The 24,555-nt window shown below is 40.2% G+C and overlaps 1 protein-coding gene across 3 annotated transcripts in view; it reads right to left on the bottom strand.

Moving 5' to 3' along the window:
* Pou6f2 (POU class 6 homeobox 2) overlaps window positions 1-24,555 on the bottom strand; it is a 384,698-nt gene that overhangs the window by 42,717 nt on the left and 317,426 nt on the right. For 2 of the 3 annotated variants that reach the window (XM_063233938.1, XM_063233937.1), the window contains exon 5: window positions 15,294-15,431. The exons of the other annotated variant lie outside the window; for it this stretch is intronic. In XM_063233938.1, the coding sequence (XP_063090008.1) occupies window positions 15,294-15,431 (138 nt within the window). The remainder of the gene's footprint in view (window positions 1-15,293; window positions 15,432-24,555) is intronic. 3 annotated transcript variants of the gene reach the window in all.

Here is a 24,555-nt window from a genome sequence, read left to right on the forward strand (position 1 = left end):
CTTCCAAAGAGCACACAACTATGGAAAAACATCATTGTGTAGAAACACCAAGTTTGTGAGCCTCTATGTGGCTTTGCCTAAGACTAAGTTCTGATAACAGCAAAACATACTTTGAATTTGGGGATGTATTTTTGTGTCTGCCTGTTGATGCCAGATTAATTGACTAAATCAGATGAAAGTTATTTGTTGCTTAGAAGACCAATTGGACTCAAGGCTTGCCCTTAGAAGCTTTAGTCAACATTACCAAGAAAAGCCCTAGACTTATGAACTCTTTATTTTATAGTTCTTCCCAAACGCGAGAAGAGAGCCACTGCAATGGTAGCAAAATCAAGCACACAAACAAATTAAAATAAGTTGAGGGCTAATGATCTCCAATATTCCAAATCCACTCTTCACTGAAATAGGTTCTTATTTAGTGGGAACTGGTGAAGAAAACGTTTGGCAATTGCCCAAGAAAGTGCTATACATATTTAGCATCTCCTAGTTCTGTGTTTATACTTGGTGAGCACATTCAGGCTGTGCCGTTGAATTTAAATTAGGAGAAACAGCAAAATAAATCTCTAAGGAAGAAAAAAGGGGTAAAGGGAGTGGAATAACCCCCCAAAACTATTAAAGATCCATTTGTTTATCCACCTAGCTCCACAAGTCCAAGATGATACATGTGCTTTTTGTGAAGAGAACACCTATTGTTGTAACAAAATTAAATGTATTTTGATAGTCGCATGTAATATTTATCTACCTGTTCAATCAGAAAAAAAGTTGTTCTCATCAATCTAACCTATATTACTTTTTCAATTTCCTGTCAGTAATGTTTTCTTAATGCTCTTTAGGGTGAAACCACAGAATTTCTCATTTCTCACAACAAAGGCTACAACTCATTAGAATTATGCTGATGAGTTTTTCATCATAAAAATGCACCCTGTGTTCTCAGGTGATCAGTCCGTACCTTCTTCTCTCATGATACATTTTTGATAGAGGAAAGCAAAGAGGCTCAGGTATGCCCTTCCGACTGTGAGTACATCTGAGTTTTCTGGTGCCTGCCTCAAATGTCCTTCAAGATATACATACATAACTACGCTGGTACTTTAGATTTGGTCCTGGGATGCATGTGATTTGTCATTGCTAATAAATCACTAACACAGTAAGTCTCTAACTGCCCTGTTCTAAGTGCAATGATTTATACTGTATGCCAATAGCCCAAATTTTTTATTTTTTAATTTCAAAAGTTATTTTGGAAATTCAGCCTTATCAGGAAGCTGTTTGTTGACAGACTTGCCAAAGGAAATTATTCACTATGTATTATGTATTATAATGGAGACTGGGTGCGGTGGCATATGCATGTAATCCCAGCAATCCCAGCATGTAATCCCTAATTGCCTGTAAATTCTGAGACGAGAATCGCTACAAGTTTGAGGTCTTCCTGGGCTACATAGTGAGTTCAAGGCCACCCTGAACCACATAGAGAGATCCTGCTGAAAACAAACAAACATGAAACAAATAAAAGAATAAATTAAGGTGCTGATAATGCAGAAAAATAGTTGAGACACTTAGTTATAAAACCATTAACCTAATCAGTAAATCATAGTTCAAAAAATAATAGACCCAATATTAAAAAAAAATTAGAGTGTCTCTAGCCATGTTTGTAGAGTCAGGATTGGTTTCTAAGAAGACTTCTTGATTTTTCTAGGAGCTTCATTACATGGACAAGCACAGGTTGGCAACACCATGAATACCACCTCCAATTCTACTGTCTCATCTCTGTGTGAGCTGAAGGAGGAAGCTCTATGTTTCAAAAATTTAAAAATATATGTGATTTTGTGGACCAAAAAAATCAAAACGAGTTCTCAGAGTCCCAAGGAGTCACCATGTCACTCTCTTTCATGTTCATTGAAGTAACTGGTGCATGACTTTTTAAAACAGAATCATCCTTTTTCTCCAAGATTCCTTTATATTAAAAACCTAAGGAGTTCACTAAAAACCCAGTGATCCCAGGAAAACCCTCTCTTTTACAAATCCTTCCATTTTCAACTTACAGTGAAGCCTGTAAATTCTGTGTAAATTGGAAACAGATGTTCATTTTTCCTGCCAACACGAAGCACTCTTTCTTTCCTCATGGTTACCCAGCATGGTTTGCATCACTACTCACAGACCTCCGGGAGGTCAATGGCAGTGTTCTTGTTCCAGGGCATCAGAGGTCACCAAGGAGACTTAACTGAATCCAGCAGGTAATATATCCTGGTGGCCCTGTGTTTTGATTAAATAAAGCACAACATTTTGTTATGGAGGTTAAGTCAGTGCATTTGTGTCTGGCAACTGTGCGGTCATGTTGAGGAGATAGACTGGACATCAACTGGCCTGCTGCTGCTGCTGCTGCCACTGACAGTGGGAAGAAACAAGCTTGTCCAGCTTTCGTGCTCCCACGAGTGGGCAGCAGACTAAAATCTGTTGGGCTGGTCCCCTCTGCATGCTGCTTTTAAGACAGAACTGGTCAAGGGAGCACGGTGGGAGGGCAGGATGTGCTGGACACCCACTCTGGGGTGCAAAATATTTAACATCCTTTATTATGTTTACTCTTTACACTACCCATAAAATGTTAAAAGAAATTGAAGAAAGTTAAGCAAATGGACAACTGCTATTTTCATCAACTATGATAATGCTGGATGGTCCACTTAAAAGCATTTACACATAAAACTTTAATATATGAAATAGGCCTTAATTTGCATTCACCGCCCTGAAAGGATTAAAAATACACATACATAAGCACTATATTTATGGCATGTCTACCACATGACAGGCACTGGATTAGGCACTACTATATACATTATGGGGAAAGCAATTTCAAAGGAAATCAAGGCTTTGAAGCAGCCAGACCCGGGCTCAACTCCAGATAGACACTATCATTTCTGGAAAGATGGTTTGCTCTTCCAAACCTACGGTTCATCCATCAGCAGTACAATGAGATAATAATGCAAGACCATGGTGAAAATTAAATGAAATGCCAAATTTCTGCAAAATGCTTATTGAATCACATTAGCATATATGAAATACTCTATTCATTCAGGCCACAGATTTTATGACTGGGTTTATGCTCAGTGTAAAGCCTAAAGTGCTATTCTTGCTACTTGGACTTTATCAGTGAATAAAACAAAAAGGTTTAAATCATTATCACAGTATGATGAAGTGACATCAGACCAAATCAAATGTGAGTCTTGCCTTGTCTTGCTGGGCGATCTTAAAAGTTTCTTAATCTGTGCTGTGTGCATGAACAGTATCGTGTGGTGGCAGTAAAGACAAAATGATGTAATGTGGTGAGTGCCTGGCACGCAATAATGCCAACAATTTATTGATTTTATTATTGTAGCTAATATCCATGCTCTGAACAACTCTGAGAGGAAGTTACTATTGTCACTGCATAAAAGACAAAACCCATTCCGCTGGATTTAGATCTCTGCCTGTCTATTTGAAAGCCCATATTCTTGATCCTGGGCTGCCTACTATATGGGCACATGGGCATTCACGGTTCGCCTCTGTTACTTCAACAAGCCCAGATTGTTGTGAGTATCTGTTGGTAAATATCTCATCTGTTGGTAAATATCTCTTCACATTCATTCTTTATCTGTCTGAGTATTGTTTGTTTAGTGCCATTTATGTATGAGTATAAAGCTGTGTCCTATCCTGGCTTTACTATACTGTTCAGAGCGCTTTTCTTTATGACATTTTCTCAGAATCTGCTTATGTCGTTATTCAAGGTGGAAAGGTTAGGTGATGGGATAAATGGCAATTTGGAGCAATGTCCTAGAGCGAATGCATTCAATTCAGTGGGGTCAGGCATTTGAACTTGAACCTGTGCACATCTGAACTTGAACTTGGCTCTTCTTATTCTGAGTTGTGACTGTTCTATTCCTCCACATCTCTGAGCTATTTTTCATTCTTTCTTGTTGGCCTTGTGAGTTGATGACATTTTTAAGGGTATGCATCATGTCTCTAGTATATGGGCCAAAAAGACAGTTGGGTACATTTTTGGGCCTATGGTGTAGGAAATGATACTGAATGCTTATCTGGAGGTTGAATATCTCTCCCTTGTGAATGTAATGCTTTCTTTTCTTTGTTAATCCTTTGCTTACCCATTAAATAGTTTTCAGGAAGAGTTTCTGCTGTTTCAGGAGGGCTAAGTCAAAATATAGTACCTCCTTCCTTTTTCTCAATATTCAGCCTAATTTTCATCCTCTAGTTGGGAAACATAAGACATATATAGCTTCCTTCTCATCCTTGGCTTTTTACAAAAAGGGAGCTATCATCAATAGACCAGCATATACTAGATTTGGTTAAGGTTATTTATCAAATATGGAACACATTTTCTCAGTTTCAACACGCTACTCATTATGAAATTTTTAAACATTTGTGCAGTTACAATTGACAGACTTGTCTAATGTGGCATTTTAATTGCACTGCCTCCATGGGCGATGTAACTTTTAAGTGTAATTAAAAATCAGTGGTTTCTTAGATTCAAAACACAGTAACAGATATTTCAGGGTTTTTAAATTCTTTCCTTCCTTCCTTATTTTTTTTTCTTTCTTTTTTTTTTGGAAAGCTTTCTTTGGAGAAGCAGCTCTCAAAAGGGAAAATACAGACATATATGGGACCTTACCGTGTTAGGAACTTAATTAATTCTAACATTGTTCTGTTGTGTGGTACTTTTACCAGGGAAGAATCACTAGGCTTACTTTGATAAACCCATGGATGATTTTGCTGGCAGCTAGGGTATTTTGCCAGGGGGCAGGAGAACTATGGTTCCTCAGGCACTGACCCCTTGAGGCTATTTCCTTTAGCAAGATGAAGTACAGATCTGAAGTAGAATTTTTAAAGACTGTCTCACTGCCTTGAGACTTTCCTGCACATATCTGTTATGGTCTAGATCTACCCCCTCCCCAAGTCTCATGTGTTCCACCGTGGAGCTTTTGGAAGGTGATTTTATGGGGTAGGGGGAGGCGCGTGCTGGACTCATCAGTGGGTTGATCTGATAATGAGTCCATTGCTGTTGTGCTGTAGGTGGAAGAGGAGTGTCACTAGGGCCTGCCTTTGGAAGCTCCTCCCTTCTGCCTCTGCTTCCTGGCTGCCCTGAATTGAGTAGCTGTCCCCATCACAGCCTTCCATCATGACTTTTTGCCTTGGAGACAGCCAGTCATGGACTGAATCTCCCATTTCTTGAGACAAATTAAACATTTCCTTCGAGTTGTGAGTGGGAATTGGGCTCCAATGACTGGAAACGCGCCTAATATAGTTCCTTTGAGCAGCAAAAATGATACTGGTGAAAATATAAATCCAAATACCTTGTATTTATTTAGAACAGCTTATTTCTGCAGTTTTCTAGTGTTTATGTATCTATATACATTCAGGAGAGTTCTGTGAGTTTGATAGGGCAAGAAAGAACAGTTCCCATTTGTAGACAGAGAAAGGAAGGTTCTGGGTTTTTCACATATCTGTGGGGCATCCAGGAAATGAACCAGGTTTTTGAACCAGAGAATTTCAAGATGATGTGGGAGAATGGCTGTGCACGATGGGCTAAGATCTTGGTTCTGCATTTATAAAAGGTATAAGACCCATAAGCAATCCGCGGTAACACAAGCAAAGCAGGAGACATCACAATACTGGATTTAAACCTATATTACAATGCTATGGTGATAAAGAAGCATGGTACTGGCACAAAAGATGACATGTAGATCAACAGAATAGAATAGAGGATGCAAAAACAAGCACATTCATCTACTTGATCTTTGACAGAGGAGCCAAAAGTATACACTGGAGGAAAGACAGGCTTTTTTTTTTTTGGAAAATTAGCTGTGCACATGCAGAAGATTGAACCTAGGCCCATATCTTTCACTGTGCTCTACACAAACACAGAAATGGATTAAATAATTAAATGTTAAAACAGGAAAACTTAACCTGATGGAAGATAAAGTAGGTATAACTCTTGAAGTCATAGGTGTAGGTAAGGACTTTCTGAAAAGAACCTTGATTGTATAAGAAATAGTACCAAGAATCAACAAATAGGATCACATAGAATCAAGCTTCTGCATGGCAAAGAAATGACCGGCAGAGTGAAATGACAACCTACAGAATGGGAAATTTTCTTGTTGGCTATAACTCAGATGGAGGACAAATACCTAAAATACATAAAAAATTCAATAAAATAGACCACCCAAAATAAAAGAATCAAAAAACAACCAGCAATTGAAATGAACAGACACTTCACAGAAGATAAGGAGTACAAATGGCCAATATGAAGAAATGTGTAACATTGCTGAGTGTTGTGTTTGGTACATTTTGTCAACTTCAGAAGTTTAGAAATTTAACCAAGACACTCCTCAGGGAGCCAGGATCCTTACTTTGTAAGTATCCTCCACCTGTGCATGAAGCAAGCACAGAGGCGCTGTGAGTGCTAACACCTGCCCTGCGCCAGTGGGTAGCCTGCTTCCAACACCTGCTTGTTCTCCTCTACTGTTGCTCTGGCTGCTGCCTTGAAGTTTGCCCCAGTGCCACGCCACCCTGCCTTGGAGCCAGCTGATTATGGACTGAAACCTCCACAAACAGTGAGCTAAACAAACCTTTCCTTCCTTCATTTTGGGTGTTGGCTATTTTGTATTAGCAATGAAAGAAAAGTAACCAACACACTGGACATTACAGAAATGCCATTAAAACAGCACTGAGATTCCATCTTACTCCAGAAATGGCTAACACCAAGAAATCAGTTAAAAAATCCTGTGAAGCTATTGGAGGAAAGAAACCTTTCTGCGTTGTTGGTGGAATGTAAAGTACTACAATCACCATGGAAATCAGTATGGATCAAAAAACTGAAACTGGAAATTCCATTTAACTCATCTATTTCCTTTCTAGGTATCTTTCCAAGAGTGTTAAAGACATCATATTGCAGTGATTCATGCATACCCCTGTTTACAGCTGCACAATTCATTATAGCTAAATCTGGGAAGCAGTTTACATGTCCATCAACAGACAAAGAAAATGTGCTATTTACACACAATGGAGTACTACTCTGCCATAAAGAAAGATAAGTCTGAATCATTTGTAGGAAACTAGATGCACCTTGAGACCACAATGTTAAGTGAAATAAATCCAATACAGGTTAAATATCATATGCTTCTCTTACATGTGAACCAGTAGTTATTTGACCTAAAAGAACATTCAACCAAAGCCTAACGCTCCTCCAAGAATTAAGATGGCTAACGAGCTTCCAACACTGAGATGAGCCATGTGATTCTCAGTGATAAGATTTTACCACAAGGGAGCAGCAATTAAAACTAAATACAGCAGTGAAAACAGTTGGAGTAGCTCTGACCAGCTCTGGGGGGATGTGCGGGTGGCACCTGAAAACTCACTTTGTGTTTGAAATTACAGCTGTTACTTAGGAAAATGCAAGAATGGCTTCCTACCCTTCAGACACAAGAGGTTACATCCAGAAATCTTCACAAGACACCAAACATTCCCCTAGCCCCAGGAAGGGACTAGTTATGGGTGAAGAATTCACAGTGAAACAGACAGTTGCAGACTGGCCAGGTAACACTGTGCATTAGGGGCCAGGGATTTAGCTCAGTGGCATAAGCACCTGCTTGGCAAGCATGAGGTCATGAGTTTTATCCCAAGTACAAAAACAAAACAAAACAAAAACCATTCTGTATTAAATGAGTGAGATCTGGGTCCTCTCTTGCTGGGTCTGGAGGAGGAATCCTGTAAGCTAGATGTGTTACTGTCTGTTCCTGTCCAGCCCTTTTATGGTCCCCAACGGGTGGTGTGGCTGAGTTTTGCTGGGGAAGGAGGGGAGAAAGGTATGATTTGAGGGGGAACTTTCTCAGTTGAACTGACCAGCTTTTGGGTGCTGAAGACCCTTTACTTTTAGAAATGAAGGTAGGGTTGGAGGGTAGGTTGGGACGGGACAGAGAGGGGCCTTTGGCAGGGAAGACTGGGCTGGTCAATGCTGCCACAATGCGGGACAGTGCTAGCCCCTGCTGGTGGCCTTGCCCTGCTCTGAGCCCTGATTAATCTTGTCTGTTGCCAGCAGGGCCACCCCAGCCTCCCACAGAGCTCAGTGCCCCGAAGTCACTGGGCACCAGGCTCCGAAGCACTATTTGCCACCAAAATGTCCCCAAACCGGACCCCCCAGGGATCAACCAATCCCCTGGCCTCTGCCTCCAACCTTCAGTGCAGATTGCAGCATAGGTGGGAAAGAGTATGAACAACCTCCTGCAGCGTTTTCTAAAGCCTGCTCTTCCCAGTGTGGGTTCTGTGAAGTGTTCAGCCAGGTAAAGGAGGTTAAGAAAGCTCAATTCCATGGGGCTGTTGGCCTGCCTGTCTGTCTGTACTCTGGACAGTGAACCACACAAGTTACAGCCACGCAGGATGGAAGTCCATGGTGGGCACTGCACAAGACGATTGCATGGCTCGTCTGACCTGGGAGCTCATTTGTAGAGCCTTTTGAAGGCTCATAAAGTGCTCACTTAGGGAAACACTGCATTAATACAATCGCCTCTGCTGAAATGAGCACATAAAACTCTTAACTGGGCTCCAAGGGCAGGTTTGATATGTTAGTAGAAAGACTGAGGTTGTTTATTGTTGCTGTTTTATCTTTATTACTGCAATGAAACTTGGGTAAAATTCTTATAATGTTACTAACCCCATGAACATAGATTTCCCACTCTCCAGACAGAGTTCCCTAAAAAGTGTTTTTCTATTAAACAATGCTACTTGAAATATGGTTTACTCAATGGGATTTAATTTTTTACACCTTTAAAAAAAGTTTCCATCAGGACATTTGCAAATGGGAAAAATAAAAATCCTTTGTCAGATTGTTTGGATTAGGAAATATGGCTAAAAACAGAACAAAATGTTATATGAAGAGATTGCTCTGTTTGTAGTATTTGTCAGAAAATACATAAACACCAACTCTGAATTTTTTAACAGAATGTTGATTCTTATTTATGCAAAATATCTAAACATAGTCTACTATTTCATGCTTTGGAAAAAAGTATCATTGTGTGCATATTTTGCATCTTACCTCTTTAATTATTATTTTACAGTATAAAAATAAAACAGCTTCTCAGAGCTAAGAAGAAAAGGTTGATTTCCCATAATGTTTTATTTTAAAAATAAATAAACCAAAATTAATATGAAAAATATAAACAAGAGTATCTCCTATACATACATACATATATATATGTATATATGTATATATATATATAATATACATACATGTATATATGCATTTTTTTTTTGTAAAAATTTTTTTTGAGACAGGGTCTCACTATGTAGCCCATGCTGGCCTTGAACTCATGGTGACCCTAGTGCTGGAATTATAGGCACATGCCACCACACTCAGCTCTAAAAAGTTATTTTCATATATATATTTCCTGAATTTAATTACTAAAAATAAAATAAAGGGATAAACATGAAATTCTCTAAATTCTTGATCAACTGGCTTTGATTGGCTATATCTAATTTACCTGATGTGCTCTGCTCACATGGTCAGAAATACGCACCATTTATTTCAAAGCTGGGGCTTTTTAGTTTTTTTGTTTGTTTTGGCATTTTGAGACAGGATCTCGCTATGTAGTCCTGGCTGGCCTTGAACTCACAGCGATCCTCCTGCTTCAGCCTCCCCAGCACTGGGATTGCAGGACGACCTTTTTTAGTTTTTTAAGCTGATCTAATAATATCCACAAATATCTCAATCCATGCTTATTGAATGAATTCATCATCTTTCAGTCCTTTGGGAGAGATTAACATTTATTATAATTTTATCTTCATTCATCTTACAATGTTTTGCTCTGAAAGATTCTCAGCTTTCTGTTGAAATTTTTGTGCTAAATCACTTTAGCAACCCACAGCAGGGTCAATCGCTAGGTTTTTCCTCTTAAAAAGAATAGCTTCAATTTATTAAGTGCCTCAGACATATCAGGAACTGTGTGAAGAGCTGTTCCTATTATCATGTTTAACTCCACCACAAATATACGTGAGAAGTGAGATCATTTCCCCCCACGGATGGGAATTCAGAGGCCTGGCGAAGCCATGCAATCAATGCACAACAGCATTTGTGTTCTGACCAATCCCCAGGCTATTAGCTACCCTACTGCCCTCTGAAGGACTTGGTCAGCTGCTTCTAACAATTGGGAGGTGTATCTGTGTGCAGCATCTTCTGTGAGCCTAGGACGTGCATTTCTAGTACATTTGAAACCGATGGGTTGATGCTGATCACCCACGGGGCTGGAGATGATCCTGACTCTCCCTCCTCTCCAGCCCGAGCTCTGAGTGCAGGTGGGGCTGCTTCTGTTCCTGTAAGGGCACATCCTGCTCCACATCTCAGTGTACAGCAGTGGCTTCCTTTCCTCTTCCATGGTCCCAACATCATTTCAGTAGGCAGCTTCTGTCCGCTGACTGCTACAGCAAGTCCTTCTGTCTCACCAAACCAACTCTGCCCGTCAGTCATTGTTCAGTCATGTCAGTCAAGTAACCTGTGTGGGTAAATCTCTTGACCTTTTTATTTTCTTTTTATATATTAAAAGTAATGCTGTTTAATTGACCTTTTTTTACCTTTTGGTAGGGAGAATTACACTCAGGGCCTTTACACTAAGCTACATCCCTAGCTCTTTTTTTATTTTTTATTTTGAGACACGATTTTGCTAAGTCACTAAGTTACTCAGTCAGAACTCAAACTTGCGATGCTCCTGCCTCAGCCTTTTAGAGCGTTGGGATTGTAAGCATGGGCCACCACACTCGTGCTAGGTGCTTTTTTTTTTTTTTTTTTTTTTAAACTTCCCTAGTTCTTTAAAGACCGAGAGAGAAGCAGTCGCTGACTTTACTTGCTACTACTTATGAAAACTTCGCAGTAGTCGAGGACTTAATTTTATCAGGAAACATTCTAAGGTTCCGGTAAATGTAAAATGCTTTCCTTAACCCCAGGATAAAATAAAATTTCATTTGCTTTTACTTTTCTGTAATAACACCAATAAGGAGAGATTGCCAGGGGCATGAGGGAAGCCAATTCTAAAGCTGAACAAATCGATGCTAAATCTACTTGCCAAAACCCAAACATACTAAATGAGCATTAGACACACACATACACACACACACACACACACACGCACGCACGCACGCACGCACGCACGCATGCGCACGAACACCTCCTCCCACTGAATTATCAGATAAAGATCAGATTTCCCTAAAATGACTTTGACATCCTACTACTGTGACTCTCACACTCTCTAACGCATCTCACACACCTTTAGCACAGCTATGTAAGAGATTATGGGAAAACTGATGCTCGGAGAGCTCAAGAAATTTGCTCAGGTTAGAGCCAGTACTGGGATTCTGGGGCCACAGTTTAGGCTTATATCCTTGCCAACTTTTCCTAACTGCCTGGGTCCCCAGTTCAGTAAGTCAAAAGAACCGGTGTGTTTGTTTCAACAACACTACAGTCAAGATCAATCTGTGGCCACTGATTACCAGGAAAACACACACTGTATTTCCCACCTCAGAATGGAGCTGGGTACAATATAATTTTGAAATATCTTAGTATCTCGGGGTGAGACATGTGACTTGTGGCTTTAGAATGTAGCATTTACATTAAAATTAACAATTCAACGGGGCTGGGGATTTAGCTCAGCAGCATAAGTGCTTGCCTTGTAAGTGAGCAGTCCTGAGTTTGATCCCCGGCACCAAAAAACAAAAACAAAAAAACCAAAACACAATTGTACCTGGAGGCAGAGGCAGGAGAACTGCAAAATGGAGTCCAGCCTTAGCAACTTGAATGAATTAGCAAGACCCTGTCTTGAAATAAAAACTTAATAAAGGACTGGGGATATAGCTCCAAGCAAAGGTTCAATCCCTCCGACCCAAAATGACAGCAAAATAAGATAAAATGAAACAAAAAAACAATGAAACTGTATTAAATAATGACTGTCTTTTGAATTAATACCACATGAATAATTCAGGCAGAGTTAAAACCGTATAATAATAATACCTGAAATTTTTCCTGAATATTTGTTCACAATTACTTATTGAGAAAAAAAAAAGGAGTAGAAAAAAATCCTTCAGCATATTGAGATTTTCTATCCCTTTACATTTACTGGAAACCAGTTAATGAAAACACAATCAGATTCTAAGACAAGGATGCAGAATTGAGAGTCCCAGGGGGTAGAAGTTCTTCCTGTTGAGAGCTGAAGGCCAAGAGGCTGAAGGAAGATTCCAGCATGCTCCTCCCTCACCCCCTGGGGGAGGCTGACCTAGTACCACTTGGCTGCCTGCCTTGCAGGGATGCAACAGCTTCCCATGGGTCCATTTGAATTTTCAGGATAGGGATGAGTTCAAAGTCAGGGCTGTGCCCCACTGGGCAATCCTGTCTGTTGTTTCCAGGTAGCTCCCTCCTTAGCACTCGGCAGGTGGGGAGCAAGGATCAGGCACGGCCCCCTATTGGATGCTTTCTCTGCAGACCTAACCTCCCTTCCTAAGCCTTACTGCCAATGATAGTACCACTGGGCAAACTTTCAAATGTAAAAAGTAGTTGCTGTCAAGAACCCCAATAAAAGGATTTTTAAATATAGTAAGAGTTTTCTCTTTGTAGTTTTTGCAGGAAAATTCTATTGGTTTTTTTTAAAGAAGATAAAAACGGGATGGATATAGTTTCGCTAGTTCACATTTATTTTTCTTTTTGTGGTGTTGGAGATTAAAACCAGTGCCTTCATACTAAACTCCAGCCATTTTATTATTTTTATTATTTTTCATTTTGATACAGGGTCTCACCAAGTCACTAAGTTGTCCAGGCTGGGCTTGAATTTGCAAGTCTAACCTCTTAGGGTGTTATTCACATGGTATTTTGAGCAAGACTAATTATATTAACCTGACTCCAATGTACTCTTATGTTTTGGATCACATTAACACAAGCCAAAGGAACACCACACACACACACACATACACCAAATATTTTTTTCCTGACTTTGTCTTTTTGGTGGTATCTACCATTACTTCTAAAGGTTAAAACAACAATAACAACAACAACAGAACAGTGCTTCATGAACGTGGCCAGTTCATCTACTGTGAATGTTCCTCCTCATACTCTTTCAGTACTAGAAGAAGGATGTGACCTCGTTAGAGACGTGTTAAAGCTTAGACAAGACTTTCTAAGTAGCCATTACTGATGATTCTGTGAACATAATTCTTTTCCACTTTAGGAGGCTTGGGTACCAAACCAAATAAACCATCATAACACAGTTTCTGAAATAAAAATTTACAGTAAAATTAGCAATCAGTCGTCAACTTGGAAGATCATTTTCTCAGGGATACTGCTGATCTGGGAGAGCTACTGCTCGGACTAAGGGCTGGCAAAAGTTGTCTCTAAGCCCTGAGAATCTGTAACTGGCTATGTGATCAGCTATTAAATCATCAGAAGAATAAATTCTGAGTAATTCATTCTAGACAATAAAACATTTCCTCCAGTAAAATACTCAAGCTGTGGGACATAAGTTGTGCATTTTATTTAGAAGCTGTACAGAGAATGCTCATCAATGGATATGTTTTCTATCTTGAACTCTTAAAATTCACAGGAGGTATGTAAGCACGCACTGTAATCCCAGCAGTCTAGGAGGCGAAGGTAAGAGGATGGTAAGTTCAAGCCCAGCCTGGGCAATATAGTGCTTTAGTGAGTCCTCATCTCAGAATAAAAAATAAAAGTAAAAATAGGGCTGGGATGTAGCTCAGCATGAAGGATTGGATTCAATCCCCAGTACTAGGGGGAAAATTTTTCATTTTAAGGGCTCTCCAACCTAAAGATAGAAAAGCAAAGTGTTCCATTTGGGGCGCAACTCTAGGAAACATCTTCCAGCACTGACCTGGAGCAGGTAGGAGTTATGTGTATTTAAAACAACTCTTCCTCCACCCTGATCCCCCCTCCTTCCAGAAATCTTAATAGGCTTTTGAGAGCCTCCATTTAGAGTCAGCTGCATAAAATGATCTTTTGATGAAAAGGGATTGGAACAAGGGTTAAAGCAGACACTGAAAGGTTACTGTAGAGGGCACAGTGTTCATACAACCCTCCTTTAATATGTGTGGTGTGCACCTGTGATAAGATGATTCATTGCACGGGGCCTCTCTTTGACAAGCGCCATCGTTCAGCCCTGCGACTTATGATGGGACAATCCCACACCCACCTAGGAAATAGAACAAGGTCAGCTTTTTCTTTCCCTGGGATGTAGATGGAGATGGTTTAGCTTATAATGCATCTTTGTTTATTCTTTATGTAAGATAAAAACGGGGTCAAACACATTGCAATTCCTGCTCACCCACCAGAGCAGGCCGAGCAGAGGGTCTGTAAAAATAAATAACACTGAGAAGGGAAATCTGTGAGGATGCACACTGTCTCTCCCTGGGTTTCCCGATCACAGACAGCTACAAAGGAGAAGCCAGAGCCCTCACCACCCTGCTGGGGTTCTGATTGGAGGGCACCCCTGACATCAGCAGTGTCACTCTTGTTTGCTTTCCATGTCACTTTCAAGTGTCCTGGGCCATCTGAGGCTCTCTCAGTGTGTTGTCTTGGGACGTGTTGACATGGGCATATTAGCAGCATAGGGGCAGAGTTGCTTTCTCATGACATGAGGACGACTGACTGGCCCTGACAGACTAAAGAAAATCTGTAGGTGCGCAGGTGACTCCTGGCCTCCCTGAGAACCAGCAGGAACTGTGGGGGCGACTTACAATTGGCATCTAACTCCCCCTCTCCTTGGGGGCTTTACAGGGTTTGTTTAGCACTTTCCTCTACTTTACAAATCACTATTATGGAAACTCACTTAGAAATCTCACAGCAGCCAGGGAAGGAAATGTACCAGTTTCCTTCTCATATTTAAGTGTATTTTTAAAAAAGTGAAATATTCAAAAGCAAAACTGAAATTTTATTTCCAAAGATTTAACTTTTTGTTGTTTGGTTCAAAAAAAGGCCTCAATAATGAAAAGGAACTTCTTCAACAAAGGTAATAAGTCATTGCATAAATAAATAAGTACATAAAAAAAAAAAACCAAATCTGTTTTTGACATTCTCTGGGAAGGAAAGAAAAATCTTGCTCCTAAAATATAGAAACACCTCCCAACCCTTCTCCTATTCTTGACACTGCTAGTAAACATTATTTATTTGCCTTGGATAGATGTAGTTACATATCACTGTCATGCAAAAGAAATTCATTTCCTTTCCGAGTTCAATCTGCCATAAAAATTCACTCTTGTCCCCATCTCCCACTCACCTGTCCTTGTGCATTAGTAACTAGTTGACCCGTGACCCCCTGAAGGCTGGAGAGGGCATTGCCAAAGGCCTGGGAGCTTGCTAGGGAGCCCATGGCTGCAGCCGCTGCGGCCTGACTTGCTAGAGGATTATTAACCAGCTGCAAAGAAAGAAAAAATCAGGGTGAAAACCACCTAGAGGCACAGGCAAAGCACATGGACAACATTCACTGGGAGCTGTGGTGCTCACCCCAATTTACTCATGCAAAGGACCCTGAATCTTGCTAAGGGAGCCTGAGGAGGGTAGAAATGAGGCTGGAAGGAAACCTCTTCCCCCAAAATGGGGCTGCTTTGTGGAGCCTGGGCTTCTGGTAGACCCAGCGGGGAGTGAACTTGAGCTAGAGGGACAAAGTGGGATATTTGTTAGGATCTTCCAAGTTGGAGAAATCATTTCAGAGAAGTTCCTCGATTTTGTTCTCTAGATTGGATAAAATTCCAAAGAAATGTCTGCTATCCTTGAAATAATCATGGGAGTAAAACATGACAGGTGTGATGGGAGAGAGGAATGGATTTTCAGCGATTTTTTTTGTGTGTGAATAAATTTATTATTTCCATCTGTGAATTGTAGTTTCTTTTAGGGCCATTCAGTGACGCAGGTACCCCTGTTTTCTTTCCTTGAGGAAGGAAACCAGAGTAGAAATGGAAATCTCTGTTACCAGTGGGCAAGTCTGATTTGGGGACGTTTCGGGGGCTCACTCTACCCGTGAGCTTCGAGATCAGTGAGAAAAGTCCTTTAGTGAAGATCAGGTTGACATGGGCTTGCTGGTTTAGTTCACAGATGCCCTTCCCTTAGGCTCTTTGCTGGGACAAGAGTGACACAGGGAAGAAGAAAAAAGAGGGGAAAGAGACCGGTTTGGGGAGGAGGCGATGGCTGCCAAATCTGTTTCTCCATGGAGACCAATTCAATATTCTTTATCCTGCCAATTTTCCACGCCACAGGTTCCCAGGCTTTCTGACCATGAGGCAGAATTGTGGCTTGCCCTGAAATCTGCATTTAGGTTAATGACTAGATATAAATTCAAGAAACATTTAAACTAGTTTCACAGTATTGGTTTTGATACATGAATTTCATTTGTATTTATTCTAGGGTGTTATCTTTTCCCCGTATAGTTTCTCCCAAGTACAACAATTGTTGTGTATAATAAAGCATTTTCCATCACCGGTTCCCACATCCATGAAATTCCTGCGTTTTAGCAGAAACTTGCCATGGTTAACACTTGGTGGAAAAAATCTAATGCCATACTTAATTCAAATCCTGGAAGCACTTCTAAAATTGCCTTTTTTTTTTAAAAAAAAAAAAACACTTTTTTCTTTACTTTCTTTTATTCTTTGGCTTTCTTTTTGTCTTTTTCTTTTCTCTCTTTCTGCCCTCTTTCTTTCCTTCAAGACATGATTTGCAACTTAGCTCCTTTGGAAATTTGCCTCTAGTTTTTATCATTAGGTGATGGAGAAAATAATAAATATCAGAGGAAATGAGAAACGGTAAGAATTTAATAATTTTTCCATTAGTGATATCCTTATTTTATTGATTTATTTATTTATAACCAAATCTTGGATAACCAGCAATCTTGTTGACCACTGTTTTAGAGATGAAAATCCATTTTAAACTCATTATTTTGTATCTTTTTGCTTCTATCTCTCCTTCCAGAAAACAACGATGTTTTTCTTTCTGAGTTTTTAGCTCAACTGCATACAGTGAGAAGAATTAACTGTGTTCTTTCACTTCTGCAGTGAGGAGACGTTCAGGGGACACGGTGCCTAATTGCCAGTACAGACATCGATGACTGGGACACTGGTCTCAGACCATCTGTCAACTGCTATATTTATATTTCTTTTATATAACACACGGTGCTGTATACTACAATTCCTGAGTTTCAGGGAGATTTCAGAGTAAGTCTCTCAATCCTTAAGGAAAGATGAAATTATGTGCAGTTTGGTTTTGGGTTGAATAGGCATTTCTCCCCACCAGGAATTCTGGGTGCAAAACCTTTAAATCCGTACAACAGAATTCTCTCTGAAGAAGAGAAGCAGCTATTCCTATTTAGTGAAAAGAAAATATTTTTAGGAATTGTGAGATATTTCCTTGCAGGAAACTATGGGATTTCTTTCTGGATGTGACATCATAGGAGAGAATCCCCAGTGTTTCGGATGTGGTGTGTTGCTCAATGCGAGTTCCATGCATCTACTGCAAATTCAAGGGCTGCATCCAGGATAAATAATCACTGTGCACACAAAATAAGGAGTTATTTAAAAGTGCATTTCTGAATCTTGGTGTTTGGGGCTAGAAATGAGAATGCTTGAACTGCCTTATAAAGTTGCAACTACAAAACTACAAGGTTTTGCTTGTTTGTATTGTTTATTCCTCTGTATCCTCATTCTAGACTGAAATCTGATTTGTCCTTCTTTCTGCTGTTTTTCCCTCTTAATAGAGCAAGGGTCAATGTGGAAGATTCTCGAAGTTCCTCTGGGTTTTCGTGGAAGGCACCTGGGCTCTGAGGAGATGTCCAGCTAGCCCCTAGGTCTGCAGCTAGAACTACAGGCACCAAGAGCAGGCGGAAGGCACAAATCCATCTGTTCCTGGCTTCATCTTGGCTGCACCATGGGTAGTATTGATGGGTACAGCTTCATAAATACCTTTTGGCTTTTCTGTCTGTGACATCCAGGTCGAGGATGTAATGGACATTAAAATAAATTGCAGAGAGTTGGGAAGGGATGGTCAGGAAACTATAAGTGTTTTCCTCATCACCTCGGGTTATGTCACTCTGTATTGTCCCCAGTCATATCATGTTAGCCGTGCTCCTATCATTACTTCTTGATTGAGGACTCAGGGTAGATTTGGACAGCAGCGAGTCCATGCACAATAAATGCACATAATGAGCATGTTAATATTCGTGGCCCAACTGGCTATTTTGGACCTGCTGCCAAGTTTATGACTTCATGTCTTTCATAGCTAGTGTACCTACCCAGCAAAAAATAGCTCACATGAAATCTGACTGTACTATATGGTCATGTTTTCAAGAGATCAACTCAACAGATGCACAGAATGCTGGTGCATGATTGTTTATTATAAACGTGGAAGCTCTCAGAGCAAATATTTGTGAAAGGTGAAAGTTCTTATGCTACATCCAAAGGGACCCTGGGTTTGAATATATTAGGCTATAATTTTGCATTCCACAACCAGTCTAAAAATCTACTCATAGAGGCACTGCTTTCTTATGACATATTTCTTCCTAGAATTTTACAGACTACCAACGTAACAGCAACAACAACAAAATACATATATATTTTTCAGTGCTGGAGATCAAATCCAGGGCCCTGCAAATGCTGGGTAAGTGCTCTATCAGGGAACTACATTCCCCAGCCTACAAAATAATCTTTAAATATAGCTTTGTATCTCTGAAGTAGGTCTTCAGATCTCTCCTTCTTTCTGCTTGTCCTTAATGCAGCCATGGGAATCACTCTAAAACCACACTGCTTTGGTTTGTGATTCTGAGTTACACACCTCATTTTCTCATGGATAAGAATAAGTTTAAAAACAACACAAGGCTACAATGAGAATTCAATGAAATAACAGGCAAAAGTTTGAAAACAGTACCTAGAATAGATCACGTTCTTAATAAATGTTAGCTAATACCTTTGCAGCTCAGGCTGCACATGAGGATTTTGAACCTATCAGTCTGTCAGAATTAAAACTCCCCTCCATAAACATCTTACTCTGGAAATAATACAAACAAGCATAATTATCCTCCATTTTTATAGCACTTTTCTTTTACATTTTGAGAAAAAGGCAACTTGCAGAAAGCTACTAGCTAATTAACACAGTCATCAGATAAGGTGAGCCTCATGATTTACAATACATACATGATGTCTAAAAGTATTTTAGAGTGGATGGTATCTGAAAAAAAAACCCAAAATATTTAAAACACTGTATCACTTATTTGTCTTGGCTTTTCCTACTTTATGGGATTTACTCACTTATAAAAAGGACTACTTTGATTCTGAAATCAGGTTTTTTATTTTTTGGAGGGAGAGGGTAGGATGACAGACCAGTAAGAGTAGATATTACCTTTTTATGGTACATAATCCTTAGACTTAGTTTAAAGATTCCCAGAAGGATATTCATTTGGAATTTAATTCCTGCTTCACATCAAAATATTGTGACTCATTTATCTCATGGTTGCTGATTTGACAGAGAGAATGTGCAAGAAACAGATTTGCAGAAAAATTTTTTCCTTACTGCACAGCAAAAAAAAAAAAAATAACCAACACAGTGAAAAGACAGCCTATAGTATGGAAAAAAGATTGCCAGCTATATCTCAAACAGGGAACAAATGTCTAGAATATATAAAGAACTCAAAAAATTAGACCGCAGAAAATAAAAACTCCAATCAAAAAATGGGCATGTAAAATGAAGTATAAATGGCCAGGAAATACGTGAAGAAATGCTCAATATCACTGGCTATAAAGAACACTACCAAGATTCCACCATACCCCAAAAAGAATATCCATCATCAAAAATCAAATAGTAATAATAACAAATGTTGTCAAGGCTGTGGTGGGCTGGGGAGAGGGGAGGAATCCTTTTACACCATTGGTGGGATAGTGAATATGGAAATCAGTATGGAGATTTCTCAGAAAAACCTGAAATCAGAAATTCCATTTGACCCTTCCATTCCCCTTCTATGTATCTTACTAAAGGGGTTAAAACATTGTATTACAGTGATACATGCACACCTGTGTTTATAGCACAATTCAGAACAGCTACAACTTGGTAGAGGCTGTATGCTCAACAACCAGTGAATGGGTAAAGAAAATGTGGTAATTAAACACAATGGAGTAAAGAAAGAGATACTTGGGTCATCTGTAGGAAAATAGATATACCTTGAGAACATTATGTGAAGTGAAATAAACCAGACATATAAGCTTAAGGACCGAATGGTTTCTCTTATATGCGAAACTCAAATTATAAGTAAAGGACAAAATAAAAGATTATAGGAAGTAGAGACATAGATTTTTTTTTCCAAAGAGAAAAGGAATCAGGCGATAGAGGGAGGAGGAAGAAAGGGGATGGAAACAGGGATGAAAAGAGAATTCAGATGCGATTTGTATGTGCATGTGCCAATTTCCCACAAGGAATGTAAACACTATATACTATGAACATGCACTAAGAAAATTTCCCCTTAAGATTTGCAATGCTTTATTTTTATATTTGCATGTCAGGAGGGATAATTGGATGCTTATCTCATTGGAAATAAACCTACATTTCCAATCTATGTGTTTTGGGATCTCCTTGGGATCTCTTGACTGTCTATAGAGGCTAAATGATGATGAGAGGAGAATTTTAATGAGGCCTCTCTGACAGACAGCCTGTGATGACATCTATGGATGACAACAGATGTCACCATGGATGAGCCACTGCCTGATGAAGGAGTGACTCTCCAAATCTTGTCCCATATTCTTTCTCTAAGAAACTCACATCCTGCATTCTGGTAAAGAATTCGTTTCTTTTATCTGAACATTTGTAGTCATAATATTTTTCATGAAAATGTGATTACATTATGCAACTGTTATCAATTTCATTCACAAAAATATGGCAGCACAGTGAAGCAACTTAGCTCTGATATTCCTGGTTATGCCTTTCTTCCCAGAGGACCTCATGAATTCAGTAGGCTCAAACCTCCCTTTGGAGTATAATCGCCCATGATCTATAGTTCTATCATTCCCCTCATGAGTTGCACGGATTTTATAAAGTATGGATTTTGGAGCTGCTCTTTTTGCTACTAACTTTTCAATTTAGAACTCTGGGACTGTGATGCCATTTGTTTTCAAATGAAGATATTCAGAAATGCATTTATCACACTATCTTGCTCATTTAAGGTCCAAAATGATGTTCAGTGATTGCCTAGAAACAAAAGGGCAAAGACAGCATTTTGAGTTCATTACACACAGCAGGACCTTGATTTTCCCTATATTCTGATGTGTGAAAAAATGTGTCTTTTGTATCCTTGGGACTTGCAACAAAATCAGCACTTATCCTCAGTCTTACTCTCAAGTCTTGGTTTCAAAGGTCAAGGGAATTGCAGCAGACAAATACTGGGTGGGTGGCCGTGTTCCTCTCTATGATGCACTGAGCATGCATTTTATCCTCCTAAACTGTCTCCCAGGGTCCCTTGATGATCCTTGTAAACCCTTATCACAGATGAAATCCAGTTTTGACAGTTTTGATGCAGAGCCAAGCTTTGCCATGTGCCCTCTGCCCCCTAACTTGCCTGTGAGGATGCCAACGTACTAGATGCTGACCAGCAAATGTTCTGCCAAACCACTGGAAGTCTCCACTGACCACTGAGGAGAGCTCTGGGCTGAGGGGGCGGTGCTTGAGATTGGCAATGAAGGCTCTGAGGCCCTGCAACAGTCTAAAATATTTTGATTCATTCATGTAAAACTACAATGATTTCCAACAGGATCAGAATTAATTGTATTTTATTTTTAGGGGAAAACTATAAGTACAGTAACTTACAATTCTTGCTCCAGTACATGGCTATATTTGCTACAGGGAATTTTTAAATAACTTAATGTTTTGGTGGGAATCCCTAGAAGCAAGGGAAGCAATTGAACTTGATCGTGCAGAAGGCTGTGTTGGGCTCCAGAGTTGTCCCACCCTCACTGACCTTACACAGCCAGCAGCCACTGGTTTATAGCCCTGAGGGTACAGATGAAGGCTGGCAATCCGGAGGCCTGCATGGCCCTTTGCGTTTGCTGTGAAATCCCAGAAGCTTGGCATGGTGGCACATGCCTTTAATCCCGGTACTCTGGGGGGCTGAGGTAGGAGGATTACAAGCTCCAGTCCAGCCTGAGTGAATGAACAACACCCGGCTGCATCAAAACGTTAAAAGGATAGGGTGGGGCTGGGCTTGTAGCTCAGCCCAAAGGCCTTGGGTTCAAACAAGAACTCAACAATGGTGCATTCAAAGGTGAAGATTTAGCTCCCTAGAAACTGCCTGCCTGGAGCGAGAGGAATATAGGGCTGCATGTTACTGTCATGGTTTTCAGAATAACATTTTGGTGAATGATGAACTGCATATAGAATTGTGGTCCCATAAAATTATAATAGAGCTGAAAAGTTCTTATCACCTAGGGATGTCATAGCTGCCACAGCATCATAGCACACTGCATTACCCATGTGTTTGTTTTGACACTGGGGTAAGCAAATCTACCAGCCATGTGAAAGCATAACATATCCAATTATGTGTAAGATACAATATTTGGTTATGATATAAGTTACATAGGTACTCAGTTTAGAATTTAGTATGCTTAGTTCTTCTTATTTAATAGAAAGTTACTGTAAAGCAGTATGCTGTGCTCTGCAGGCCAGCAGCCTCACCCATGCCGTGTTTACCCTGTTGCTTGATTGCATCCAATGGCCACATCCCAGCACTTTGGGAGGCCGAGGTAGGAGAATTGCAAGTTTGAGCTCAGCCCAGGCAACTTAGTGACCAAGGAAGACCCTGCTCAGAAAGTAAGTAAGCAAAAGGCTGGTGATGAAACTTGGCGCAAAGGCATTGGGTTCAATCCCTAGTATTGAAGAAAAAAAAAAAAAAAAAAAGAAAAGAAAAGAAAAAGAAAAAAGGTCATAGGCAGCTACTGACCTACATTATTTAGGTCTGTGCAGGTTTCCCCAAACGTTCTCATGATGAGGAACTTACGTAGTGACACATTTCTGAGGCTGTCTCCCCATCAGCAAGCAGTGCATGGGGGCACTTGGGAGCTGCAGGATGAGGAGGCAATGAATAAGGGTTTTGAGTTTTAGATCCCTGGGCTGTGGTGATTGGAGAGTTGGGCTCTGGAGCCTGCAGCCTCCAGCTCAGACTAGGGCTGACATAAAGCCTGTGCAGATGGCGGTAGGCGCAGAGCTGAAGGGACTGCTTTCCCCAGATGAGAACAGACTACCTATGCCCCTGAGCATGAGCAACGCTGTCTGGTGGCAAGCTGACAGAGTGACATCATTTAAGGAGTGGACGTTTTCTATCTTCAGGTAGCTTTGCTGTGGTGGGACTTCAGGGGCTATCATGCTCATGAGTATTTAGAATGTTCATGCACCCAGAGGTGAGTGGGTACAGAGTCAAAGTGATGCACTTCTGGAAAAGTTTGCAAAGCCTGCACATAGGGGACCGACCCTGAGGCGACATGGACACCTGTGAGAACATTAGAAGTACTCTGGAGAGAGAGATAGACAGGATAATTGAGATCTGCACCCACAGGGCTCATGGATGCTAGATGGAGAGGGAAGAAATAAACAAGGGTTGCTGACCCACTGTGATTTGGTGGCAGACTATTAGACAGCTCTCCAAAAAGATGCATTTCTTTCTTATTTTTAAATTTACTGATAAAATAGCCAAGCTCAGAGTTGAGGGTAAAAACTAGCTTTCAAGTTAACCCAATACATTTATTTGATTTTGAAGTAGAGAGGTCAACATTATGGAGGCACCCCAACTCTAAATCAGATTTTATCCAAGTTATATGTAGACAAATACTGCGCTACTACAAGCCTACACATCTCATTTCCTTTTCTGCCTGGTCCTCCATTTAATAACTGAAAAACTCATCTTTTTATGGAGTTTCATGCTATTTTCTTACTTACACACAACGGTGCTACTCTTACCAATTTCCTATTGTCATGGCACATTAGTTAGGTGAATTTGTTGGTATTTCAAAATTACTCTTTCTGTATATTTTATTCTATCTGCTAGTTTAAACGAGTGATTGGGAGCACTCCTATGATGAAAAAAATGCCATCTGTTTTTTATTCTTCTTATGAAATAAATTGTTGCCACGGTATAGTAGATAGTTCTATTCCAGTTCCTAGCTATGGAAAAGTGTGATATACTCATGACTTGCCTATGCCTTCCCAACACTTGTTGAGTCCCTGTGAGGGAAAATAGGTGCTACAGAAGCAGAGAGAAGATGGGAAAGGATGAGGGACTCAGAGAAATCTGAGGCACAGCTTCAGGACAATCAGACTCATCAGATGTTTTCTGATAATCATGGTGCAGGCTCTGCACTAGACCCCAGAGATACATAGATGAACACCACAGAGCATCTTACCTACAGGGACTTCTAGTCTCCCAACCCTTTGTAGCCAGTCTATAAGAAAAAAGACAGGGAGTCCAGACCAGGAATGTTCCCCAGGCCTTGAGGAAATGGGGAATATTCTGGGGATGAGTTCTT

Source organism: Cavia porcellus, unplaced genomic scaffold, assembly GCF_034190915.1.
Source record: "Cavia porcellus strain 051 isolate PalLab524CR breed Dunkin Hartley unplaced genomic scaffold, mCavPor4.1 scaffold_23, whole genome shotgun sequence".
Taxonomy (NCBI): domain Eukaryota; kingdom Metazoa; phylum Chordata; class Mammalia; order Rodentia; family Caviidae; genus Cavia; species Cavia porcellus.